Source organism: Arvicola amphibius, chromosome 2, assembly GCF_903992535.2.
Source record: "Arvicola amphibius chromosome 2, mArvAmp1.2, whole genome shotgun sequence".
Lineage (NCBI taxonomy): Eukaryota > Metazoa > Chordata > Mammalia > Rodentia > Cricetidae > Arvicola > Arvicola amphibius.
This window is the reverse complement of record NC_052048.2, coordinates 23290570-23302949: the sequence shown is the minus strand read 5'-3', so window position 1 is coordinate 23302949 and position 12380 is coordinate 23290570. Positions and strand designations below refer to the sequence as shown.

The 12380-nt window shown below is 47.4% G+C and overlaps 1 protein-coding gene across 2 annotated transcripts in view; it reads right to left on the bottom strand.

Moving 5' to 3' along the window:
- Window positions 1-220: 220 nt before the first annotated feature.
- Window positions 221-12380, bottom strand: part of Ntf3 (neurotrophin 3) — a 69931-nt gene continuing 57771 nt past the window's right edge. For both annotated transcript variants that reach the window (XM_038319985.1, XM_038319984.1), the window contains exon 2: window positions 221-1200. In XM_038319985.1, the coding sequence (XP_038175913.1) occupies window positions 403-1179 (777 nt within the window). In that variant the 5' untranslated portion in view covers window positions 1180-1200 and the 3' untranslated portion in view covers window positions 221-402. The remainder of the gene's footprint in view (window positions 1201-12380) is intronic.

The window sequence follows — 12380 nt, the reverse complement described above, 5'->3', positions numbered from 1 at the left end:
GGCCATAGCGGTTCTTTTAATTCATTAATCCAATGTGGAACACACCAGAAGGGGATAGAACTCTGTTTATACACAACTCTGACATCGTCTGATTTTAAGAAGTTTACTAAAACCACAATCATGGCCTTGACAATACTGAAGGCAAAATACTGGTGTAGACAGGTTTTTACAGAAGGGTTCCCAAGAGCCCGGTCACAGAGCAAGGCTAACAGATGGGAGAGGCCTGAGGGAAGGCAAGCACACGAATTTTATTGAGAAAAAAAGCTTATATACTGTAAGGGTTGCCGAAGTTTAATAAATAAAGGTCAACTTATAATATATAAAAACAATATAAACATTTATATGCTACATGCATATCATATAATTTAAAGTAATAATTTATATGTGGGGACAGACGCCAATTCATGTTCTTCCAATTTTTCTCGACAAGGCACACACACAGGAAGTGTCTATTCGTATCCAGCGCCAGCCTACGAGTTTGTTGTTTTCTGAGGTCAGTGCTCGGACGTAGGTCTGGGACGTTTTGCACTGAGAGTTCCAGTGTTTGTCATCAATTCCCCTGCAACCGTTCTTAACTGGCCTGGCCTCTTTGCATCTTGTTTCATAAAAGTATTGTTTGACAGGGGAGTTGCCGGTCTTGATCTCCCCCAGCACTGTGACCTGGTGTCCCCGAATGTCAATGGCTGAGGACTTGTCGGTCACCCACAGACTCTCACTGTCACACACCGAGTACTCCCCGCGGTGACTCTTATGCTCCGCATACCGTTTCCGCCGTGAGGATGTTCTGTTGGCTACCACCGGGTTGCCCACATAATCCTCCGTGAGATACAAGGGAGGGGGCTCCAAAGGGGTGCTGTCACTGAGCAGGACCCGGGGCGAATTGTAGCGTCTCTGTTGCCGCAGTAGTTCTGTGTCCGTTGCGATCATGGGCTGGAATTCCGACCTGGTGGACTCTTCCTGCTCCGGTTCTCTGGGGGCTTCCGCTTTGGGCAGGGTGCTCTGGTAATTTTCCTTAACATCCACCATTTGCTTGGAGAGCTTGTTTTTCAAAATATCTGCCTGGATCAGCTTTATAATGAGGGAATTGAGCGAGTCTTCTGGCAAACTCCTTTGATCCATGTTGTTACCTTGGATGCCACGGAGATAAGCGAGAAATATCACATAAAACAAGATGGACATCACCTTGTTCACCTGTAAGATCTGAAAAGAGGAAACACAGGTGTTAAGGGCTGGCTGCGAGAGGGGCCGGGTCTTTCTGGTGTCAGCTGCCGGAGGCTGCCATCTCTGAGAGTAACGAGAGGGCACCACCATTTAAGGAAGCAGCACAGCTCCTTCCTGCTATTTAGAAGGGGCAGCTTCCTCCCCCAGCCCCTGAGAAATCCTGGGGAATGCAGCACCGGGCTCTGGATGGCTTTCTAGACTGACAGCACCAGTTGTTTCTACATTAGATGTCTGCATTGCTCCCCAGCCTCCTGCTGTGCACGGGTGACATCCTGACAAGTCCCTTGAGCTTGGGAAAGATACATGGCCCACTCTACTGAGGCAGCGTTGAGGACTGCGTCAGTGTACTGCTTTCTCAGTTCAGGGCCTTGTAATTTCCTCAAGACATGTGGTGCTATGAGTCTAATTCTAGCCTGTAGGGCCTTCCAGAAGGACACACTGAGGCTGGCCATTGGGTCTGTTGTTTTTATAGTGTGGAATCAGAGAGAGGCTCATTCCTGGCTCCTCCTGTCCTTGGAAACAAACACAAGGCCACCAGGCACCTGCTGAGAGGGCCTAAGTGCCAAGGTGCTCTGTCAGGCTCCCAGAAGGCTGTGTGTCACCAGCGCACCCCTCTTATCCATCAACCCTAAAACCCACAGCTCTGTGAAGCACCCCTTGCTGCAGAGAGAGACCCAGCAAAACACAACTCAAATGAATGGCTCTACCTTCTCTGAGAAGCAAGGGTTGATTTTTCATTTTTTTTTCCTCCTAAGGATTTTTAGTTTCTATTTTTCTACTACTTTTTGTAGTCCTCCATCTGATTCCACCACCTCCCTCCTGAAATGGTTCTTTAACCCACCGCTCTCTTCTGTTGCCATAACAGAACCTCAGCACAGGGCTCCTGGAGAGTCCTTGTGGAATTGCAGAGCGATCTGGAGATCTTCCTCACACACCTCTCCTGCGCTAGGGCCAAGCCCATGTTTCCGGGAGGTTAGCCCAAGGGGGAGACTCTCAGGTGGAAAGCCAGCTGAGCTGGTGACCCTGACCTGGCAGTTCCTTCACCCCACGCCCAGAGCATCCACGTTTTAATCCCCGCTGCGGCCACCCCAGCGGTCCCATGGGTGTTTTCTCTTCAGAGTTCTGTCTTCACATGGAAAATAAAATCCTTTCCCTTGGTTCAGTGTTGGTATTTTCAGAAAGATCTTACAGAACCCAGGGGGAAAACAAAAGGAACAAACAAGGTTGGCACAAGCTGTGGAAAAGAAGTCCCGATTCTGAATCTTCATCGAGGAGCCTGTCCCCAGAATTACCACACAGCTACCTCCTCATCTCTTCTCTCATCCCCCAAAGGCTGACAAAGGTTCAGTCATTAACCGGACGTCTACCCTCTGCTTCCTGGCCTGCCTCTGTGAATAAGGGGACCATCTTCCTCCCCTGGGAACCACTCTTAGGATGACTGATTCCTTCAAGGGCAAAGCCAAGGGAAGGATTGTAACATGGCTGCCTGCCCTAGACACCACACCAGGAACTGTGCTGTCCCAGGAAAATGGTTCCCACAGGGGAATTAATCTCCCTCCCACTCTGCAGAGAAGAGACATTTCTGTCAATCTTGCATACAAACCTAAGGAAATGAAACTTGAAGACCACAAGATAAACAGCAGCACAGCCTCCACCCTCGCCCCAGTGCAGCTGCAAGAAGACCATGTAAGACTGGAAGTCTATCTAAAGACAGTTTACCAGGTTGTCCCCGACACATGAGCATCCTCGCTCACAGGGCGGCACATGGGGGTGATATCTTTACATGCAGGGCCTCTCTTGTAGAGCAAAAGGACCACACAGAGGTGGGAAAGGTAATTATGAGGATGACTTGGCAAGCTGGGTATTGGATGGTATGATGGAGTTGGGCTAAGAAGGAAGTCTTTGGGATGGAAGCATGAATTTTGAAGCCAAAGCTAGTGCTAGAAAAACCCTATTGAGCGGGGCAATGGTGGCGCAGGCCTTTAATCCTAGCACTTGGGAGGTAGAGGGAGGTTGATCTCTGAGTTTGAGGCCAGCCTAGTTCCAGGACAATCTCCAAAGCTACAGAGAAACCCTGTCTGGAAAAAAAACAGAAACAAAACAAAACAACAGCAACAACAAAAGCTCTATTGAGGGCTGGAAAATTGGCTCTGGAAGTCAAAGTGCTTGCTGTTCTCCTAGAGGACCTAAGTTTCAGGCCAGCTCCCATGTTGGGTGGTTCACAACTGCAGGTAACTATAATTCTAGGGGAGCTAACATCCTCTGCTGACTTCCACGGACACCAGCACACATGTGTCACACACGCAGACATGCACATACGAATAAAAATGAAAGCAACTTTTAAGAGCAAAAGCACATTTGACCTCGTACCTTCGCTGATTTGCTAGTTAACTACTATAACAAATACCGAAGTTGATCAATATGTAAAGGAAAAGGAGAGGTTTCTTGGCTCACAGCTTTCGAGGCTTCAGTTCGTGATGAATTGGCCTTGTGCTTTGGTTCTGGTGATACGGTCAAAAAGAGTGTGCTTGAGTAAAAAAAAAAAAAAAAAAAAATCAACCATGGCCTGGAGCTAAAGAAAAGTGAAGGAGGCAAGGAGGAGAGAACCCTATCTCAGGACGTGTCTCCAGCGCCATGAAGGCCTCTCGCAAGCTCCCAGTACCTGCGGAGCCAGAATCAAACCTTGAATACCTGGGCCTTTGAGAGCAATTCCAGGTACTGTACACGGAGGTGCTAAGACGAAGAGGAGGTGGGGCGGTGTCTTTGCCCCTGTTCCCGTTTCCCATCAGTTGTACTGTTCTCATGCCCTCCACTCTAACCCGATTCACTGTTTCTCTGCAAGCTTTGTGACTTACGGGCAAAGCTTCCATCCTTGCCATTTTCATGACCACTTATGTGGAGACTGTTCCCGATCCTCGCCGCTGGCTTCCTAAGCTGGCCTTTCTCTGACGTTCTCCAACTGCCTTCCACAACAGCAACATGCTTCCTTTCCGTTCTGTCAGTCTATCCTCCAAATGGCTACTTTAGGAGGTCTAGCATCCTTCACACGCCCTCGTCCACACCGTTCCTTACCATCTATCCACCTGGGAGGGAGTTCTGAGAGTGCGCCATGTGAGGTCGGGAAGTGTTTCTAAACTGTCTGCAAGACTTGCTCAAATCCCAGCAGGCATCCTCTGGACTCCATTTTGGAAATCTACTTTTATTTTTTCCTTTCTTCCTTCCTTCTTACCTTTCTTCGTTTCTGGAGAAAGCAATCCCAAGAATACTGGGACAAGAATTTTCCAAAGCAACACATTCCAGGTTGCAAAGACTCCTAGATACTTCAGAGGCCCTGATGGACCGCTAGTTAACATCAGGGGTTAGAGGACACTCGATCCTTTCTCAAGCGCGACAAGGCTTTTTCATAATCACGTAACGGAGAGGGCACGATCAGGCACACACAGAGTGTACTAGAAATGGCAGTTGAACACAAACTTGAGTTGTCCATGGTAACAGGTAACGGGCTGCATGCCTGTCTCTGCTGCATGTACATATAGAGGACCAAACATCTGGAAAATTCCTCTTTCTACATCTGGCTCCCAGCCGTCTATACCAGTATGGTTGCTCCCAATTGTTATTGCTTACACGTGCTTGGAGCTCCAGCCAGCCATGCTGGTTGTGGGAGACAAGGAACCCCATGAATTGGATACACAGGGACAGGAGATTAAGGAAGCAAGTGCGAAAAGTAGGAAGTGAGGTTTGTGATTCTGCTGGCCACGAGGAGAGGCAAAATGTGATCTCTGGCCCTTTTTTGGTCAGATTCCCTTCACTTCCTACCGTGTCTCTTGGGGTAGGAGTTTCTCTAGGGGATTATTTCCCCGGAATGGGGAATGGAAACAGGAAAGCGGTGTCAGATAAGCTGGGCACAACAGTGGATTTGCTTTGCCTTATGAAACGTTCACAGTCATCTGAACAAGGTTCGGCTTCAGCAACCGTCTACGGCTGTTATTAGCGGTAGGTCTCCTCCTCCACCATGGGGAAGCTTGTCTATTTAATCCTACAAGCCCAGCCTGGAGCTCACCATCGCTGCAGAGCTTCAGGATCTGCTGACTGAATGGGCACCGACACCAATCAAGACCTACCCAAGGCATTGCTTACTGGCTTGCAATCCTGCGTGGGCTTCTGCCAAGCCTGGATTGGAAGCCAATCAACTCTGCCTTCTTTTCCCAAAGAAAATATAGGCCTTGGCTCTGAAGCAGGCCTTAGTCCCCAGGCTCTTCTTGGCTATAATTAGAAAAAGACCTGTTAAAGGCCTCAGTAAAACCCCCTTCCTACCCTCTCCCTCGTGCCCATCTCCAGCGCGCGCACGCTATTCTCCTCGCTTAGCAATGCTTTCCCACATATGGTGTTTTCTCAGTCCCTAGAGCAACATTCCTAACAAGGTTTCACCATCCTTCAAAATACTCAAAAGAGAGCAATTTCTGATTCCCTCTTTTTGGCTCAGTTTACAACACATACAGAGGATTTCTGGGTATTCAGCAAGTGACTGAAATGGGAAAGGGAGCTGGGCCACGAGGCAGTAGAGCACTGGAGACAACAGCCTGTATCTGGGCTGGCCCTTGCAGAGGGGGTTTCACCTTCCGAGGACCAGTTTCCCCACCCAGGAGCCGGCTCCTGACTACACACCTGCAAACCACTCTTGTCAAACATGCACAGATTTAAAAAAAAAAAAAACCAGACTAGCATACAGTCAGTCATTGCATAAAGTGATGGATTTCATTATGACTTTCTTATCCACCAATGCCATGGATTCTGAGCATAGTCACCTCTCATTACCTTTATTTGTCCACTCCCAAGTGTCAACCCTTCTGTTTGCACATCTCTGTGATGTGAGAAAAACCGTGTGATAGGTGTCTGTCCAAGTCCGACTTCTCTCGCTTAACATGGTGAGTGGCGTGTGTGGGGTACATTTATGGTGAGCCCCTTGACTATAAAAATGCCAGGAGTCAGAGATTAATACCTGTGATATTGTTAATCCTGAGACCCACCCCACTGAGGTAAGTAGTCTCATATATCCCATTCTGGGGAAACTGAGGAGTGAGGTTAAATAAATAATAAGCAGGAGAACTAGGGTTTGAGCACACTAGGCTCATGTTCCTCGAGATTACATCTGTGGCCTCTTTCCCTTCCCTACTCTTGCATGTTCTAAGAGTTAAGTGCAGCCACGACAGCTGCTGTCCAGCAGGTTAAGTACCTCCCAAAGATGTCTCAGCCATAAAACCAGTTTCTAGGGATTTGAGGCCACCACTTCTGTTTCCTCCTCTCTGTATTTCTTATGAAACCATTACTCATGAAAATAAATAAGCCAGTTGTCCCCTATCCCTTCTGGATCTGGAATTTTGCAAGTCAATCCCTCTGGAGGTCACCAATTCTTGCAGAGGTTGAATGTTGTAAGGGTCAGAGCACTGGGCATGCCACCTCATGTCCTGGGTTTGCAGCCATCTCTAGAAACTCGGGAGGCTTCAGAGAAGACAAAGAGGTGACATTGGCATTCCTCAGAGGGGAGAAGATCAGCCTGACATCAGCTTTTAATTTTTATTGACAACACTGCAATATGAGTATTCACGGGATTTTTTATTTCTTATACACCCATGGTCTGCTGGAAGCAAGTGCATTGTTGTGGCTGGGGTTAGAGACGAAGCTGTCCAGCTGTACCCAGATGGCTAATTCCCCGGAGGACCTCAGCCTCTGTGACATGGCCTCTGACTAAGGCTCAGGGCCTCTAGGGCTGTGTCCTGCCAGATAACTTTCATATCTCGTGCAGGCAGTGGACAGGGGAGCGATGGGAAAGTGGTGGATTTCAAGTTAAATGATAAAAAGGAAAGGAATGTGGCGGAAACATGAAATCAGGACCATAGCAAAGGCCCAGCTTGTTCCCCACTGCCTAACCACACATTAATTCACCCTGGCTTTGTTCTGCTCACAGGTCCTCAGGCTTCAGGATGAGTCAACAGAGTCACACAAAGATGCTCTGACCTATGACAAGGCAATGAGGTTGGCCAGAGAGAGACTCTGACGAAGCCTTCCGAAGATGTCTGCTAGTGTTCCTAGGGAACTGGAAACAGGGATGGGGGAAGAGAGGCAGATTAATTCAAATGCACAGTTGACACCTAAAGGAAAGGCTCTGAAGATGCTGATGAGAACAGACCGATTAGGCTCTACCATCCATGAGGAATGGGCAACCTGGAAATAGTAAAACTCAAACTGAAAACACGCAGGCCAGCTCTCTGGAGGGAGGAGGAATCCAGAATCAACTAGGAAAGGAAATGCTTGAAGAGGGTGAAGGAAGGAACTTGGAGTTGGTAGAAGAGTGAATGAGAAATAAACTCACATCCATGGGGCTGTCTGAGTGTCCACAGCCCCTTCTGCCTTCCCGTCTAGTGCAACACTGGCACTATCCTTACTCAGTCTCAGCACAAGCTGGGCACTCTCTCTCTTACAATGTCCAATAAGGAACAACAACTCTTCCATGTAACAGTTGAAAGATGCCACCCCATCACTCAGATCATTTACAGGTCTGTTAACAGTGAGATTGCGTGATTATTAGTGATTAAAGAAACATAGGATTCCCCAATGGGAGGAAATAGGAAGTTATTTGGCGTGGCCATCTTACATGCTTATGTATGTGTCTTCCAAAACACTCGGTATCCTAGCGCCGGGATAATGAGATGACATTCATCACTGTAGACATAGGCATGCTCTGATACCTGGTGTTGTTTGGTTGTCACAGCTCCATAGAGGGATGCAAAAAGAAAAACTTAAAAACAGAAACCAGGAGGGTAAGGAACAGAGCTGTGATCAAAGAAGGACCCAGGGACTAGCCTGGGAAGATGCAGAGGAATGCTTGAAGCATTCATAGAAAACCAAGCGACATCAGCGATCAAGACAAGGCATGCTCTCTGCCTGTGTTTGGTGGTAACCCATCTGGGTGTCCCTGAGAGTTAGGCAGGTCAGCACCAGCCAGTGAGGGCAGGCTGGCCGGGGCCAGAAAGTGGATTCTTAGCCTGTTCTTTAAGATCAGGTTCTGCATGACTGTTCCTTGTTAAATCTTACACTAGTCAGGCGTGGTGGCTCGTGCCAGCAATCCCAGGACCTGAAGACCAAGGCAGGAGGAGGATGAGTTGGAAATCAGCCTGAGATGCAAAGGTGATAACCCTGAAACACACACACACACACACACACACACACACACACACACACACACACACACACACACACAGAGCAGTAACAAGAAGCCCCAACACTTCAAAGTAAGAATTTGGAAACTGGTTAACACGGTAGATGATTATCCCAGGGTCTAAGGTCTGAGATAGGAAAAGAGCTTCTTAGTTCATGTGAGGCTAATTTCCCAGTGGCAACAGAGATCACAGCCAAGTGAAGTTAGATGGCACATGCCAGGCTGAGCCAAAACAAACCAGAGACCCTCAGAAGGCTGACCCATTTCTGACTGTACAAACTATTCTGTCCCAAGATCGGGCTGAGAGAAACAGAACCCTCATTGTGGACTAGGAACCTGTACCTCCGTCCCTGCCCCTGGGAAAGCTAACTGCGGGGAGGAGGTGGGAAGCCAGGAGTTTGCTATGTGCAGATGCTTGGGGAGCATGCCTTCCTCAGGCCCTCAGGCAACGTGAGATGGAAGGCACGCACATGTCAAAACAATGTGCACCGCAGCACTGAGCAGGAAGGTAGTATGTGTTCCCAGGACAGGAGCCCTCTCACTTGGCCCCATCTTGGCAGAAGCTCTGAAGGGAGCCTGGTAGGTTCATAGGAGCCCCCAGGAAATTCTCGGTTACATTACTCTTTGTATGGCTCTTTTCATGGTCAGACGGTGGACTAGAAAGAGATTGCAGAGAAAATGAGTCCACCCAGCTACTGGTCATACCGGGCCTGCCTAGTAAATCTTGCTCTGCTTTCGACACGGTGGCTGCCACTTTTCGCAGACATGCTGCATTCATAGGATTGTGAACACATGTACAAATGGTATTGCCCTCTTGATAAGGATGGACGGCTAATAATTAGTCTCATTTTCTCCTTCCTTCCTTCCTTCCTTCCTTCCTTCCTTCCTTCCTTCCTTCCTTCCTTCCTTCCTTCTTCCTTGTCTCTAAGACGGTGGTCTCAAATTCACCATATCACTGAGGGTGACCTTGAACTTCTGATCTCCTGGCCTCCACCTCCCAAGTGTAGGGATTACAGCTGTGTGGTACCACACTGGGTTTATGTCGTGTTGTGGGATCATTTTCAGGACTTTGAACATGTTAGGCAAGTACTCCACCAACTGAACTACATCCCCATCACTAGTTAGACAAGTACTCTACCAACTGAACCACATCCCCATCACATGTTAGGCTTTTTCAATTCATTTAATGCCCTGGTACATGTTGATTTGGAAGATGATTTTCTATGTCTGTGTTAACTCCATTTTCTAAGGGCTAAGACACACGAGGTTAGGTGCTGTGCCCAACAGCTGAGAGAAAGTGGGCACTAGAGACTGACTTTAGCTTCGGAAGATAACCTTTCCCAAATCAATACTTTTGATTTAAATTTATGCCTAGTGTTTGCATTAGGCTTGTGCTGATCCTCTGGTTGTGGGCAAGTGTTAGGCAACTAAGAGGAATGCCATCACAAGTCAGTGACGGCTGAGAAATGGCTTTGTAATCATTACAATGAATTATATTACAATGTACAATAATGAGATGAATCACAATAAAGCTCTGGACTCTTGTCTACCCAGCAAACGATAGGCCTCGAATCCAAAGGATGAAGTAGCTGCCTGAGGGAATTCCCAAGGTATGGCTTCTGTTCAATGCAAACTCCTGTCCTCTCTTCTAAACCAAGACCACAGCTGGCTTGGCAATGCCCATCCTGATTTCTGCAACCATAGTGGCAGGAGGAAGTGTAAGATCAAGAAACCATCCTGGTTTGGCCCTGAGAGTACTTGGCTGTAGAAAATGTGATCAGATGGCAGGCTTTCTCCTCTATGCTTGATACGTGGCTGATACCAAGCATAGCCCCTCACAGATCTCCCTTACCCCAAGGCCAGACTCCTTCCGTGAGGATGGGACATGCCATACTGAGATGTTGGTCTGTGGTTATCTTAGGTAGGATGCTCTCTGCTAGGAAACTTTGCTGCCTGAAGACCATGGGAGTTGTGGTCACCTTTCAGTCTGCCTAGGAGCTCTCTTTTCATTTGGTGGCAGTCTCTCTTTATACTCACTGTGGCCACCATCATTCATTGGAACACTTTTACAATCCAAGAGGCAGAAACAGAGGAGGTGTCTATTTGGTGATTTTATGGGTCTGTTCTCACCCGCTCGCCCAGCAATGTCGGGGCATGTGCTCAGGAAGATAACCAGTCTTTCATCCAAGCTGGAGTGCGAGGCAGGCACTTACTAAACATTATGACTCCAATCCCAGACCGTCTAGAGACTTTCTGGGCAGCATGGCAAGACTCAAAGAAAAAAAAAAATCAGCCCAGAGTTTCTCCTCTGAAAGCAATTCTGGCACAAACACACTGAACTCAAAGCTGTGTTTAATCACAGACACAAGTCACAATAATCACTTGTAATAACTGCTAACCTTTGGTGAGCCTTCCCACATGCTAGACTGTGTGAGACACTTTGCATGGATTATCTCAATTAATCCTTCTAGATACGATTGTTATGCCCACTTTGCAGCCGAGGAAACTGAGGCTCAGAGGGATTAAATAATTTTGCCCAAAGCTCATACATCAATTGAGATACAGAGCCGGGATTTAAGCAGCCATCTCTCTGACCTCACTGCCCTAACATTCAGCTAATATTGCATAATTCCTCCCACTTAGCTCCGAATCCAAGGCACCTGTTACTTCTTCGCAGCAAACTGGCAGCAACACCATGATGTTTTCAATGCTTTGTTCCATGGTTAGAGAAAAGAGACACTCTAGCCAGGTCCTCCGAAGTGTCAGGAGGACATTCCACAGGCTGAGGCTGGCACCCCTGATTCACACTGCCTGGAAAGAGTGTTTGTTCAACTTGTTTGCAGTGTCACGGCTTGCGCTTTCATTTCTCGAAGTTAAAGTATCCCTCTCCTTATTCAGCTGTAAAGAAAACCAAGTGCAAGAGGACCCAGCCTGCAGATCTGACGTAGTGGTAGATGCTTGCCCACACATGCAGAGTCACAGGTTCAATCCTCAGCACCCAGATGGGCTAGATTTTCTGAGATGATATGTTCTGGACTCTTGGTTTTCAGAGATTGCAGTATGTAAGAGATGGGAATTAAAATATGTGGACTTGAGCATGTCTCATGCTTTGATTGATTAATATGTGCCACTAACTAGCTTTGGGGCTGAGAGTGAATCATTGATGATCTGGTGATGGGAGGCATCTCAGTTCCTTGTAGTTCCTCCAACAGGGATGCTGCTTGCATTTTAGGCAGGTCAGCTGGCATTCCACACACATGAAGCTTGGATTCCCAGCTGCTAACTACCTGTCACTTTCCCCAGTACTGGTGACAACCCCCAGCAATGCGCACTTTTCTAAACACTATATGGAAGGCCTACTCATTCTTGGTTAAGGATGTAGGTGGACATGATTCAGAACTGTGATTAAAGATGAAGAGTTTGGGGCTTGAAATGCACACACAGATACACAAAGGAAACATTTTGCAAAATAATTTCAGTGTGGTTTGTAGACTCCCTTAAGCCCAACTTAGTGGCCCACAGATCTTAGGTTTTGATTGCTAATTTTACAAGCATAAGTATTGCACATACACATGTATACATATTCATAAATGCATGGGTTCACATGAATGTGTGTGCTTATATGTATGGAGACAGAATGATAAAGAAGGTCTACCTTGATCATGCTCAACCTTGCATATTGAAGTAGAGCCTTTGCCTTGAGCCCGAGGCTCACTGATTTGACTAGTCTAGATAGCCAACTTGCTCAGGGATTCCAGACCTGCCTTCCAAGTGCCACCATAGCCACCAGACATTTATATGGATTCTGGGGATTCAAATACATACATACCTTCATGTTTGCAAAGCAAGTACTTTACCTACTGAGTCATCTGTCCAGCCCTAAAATTCTTGAACTAAAGAATGTCTAAGATTTTCTTAACTGGAACATCCCGTGTTTCTGTTG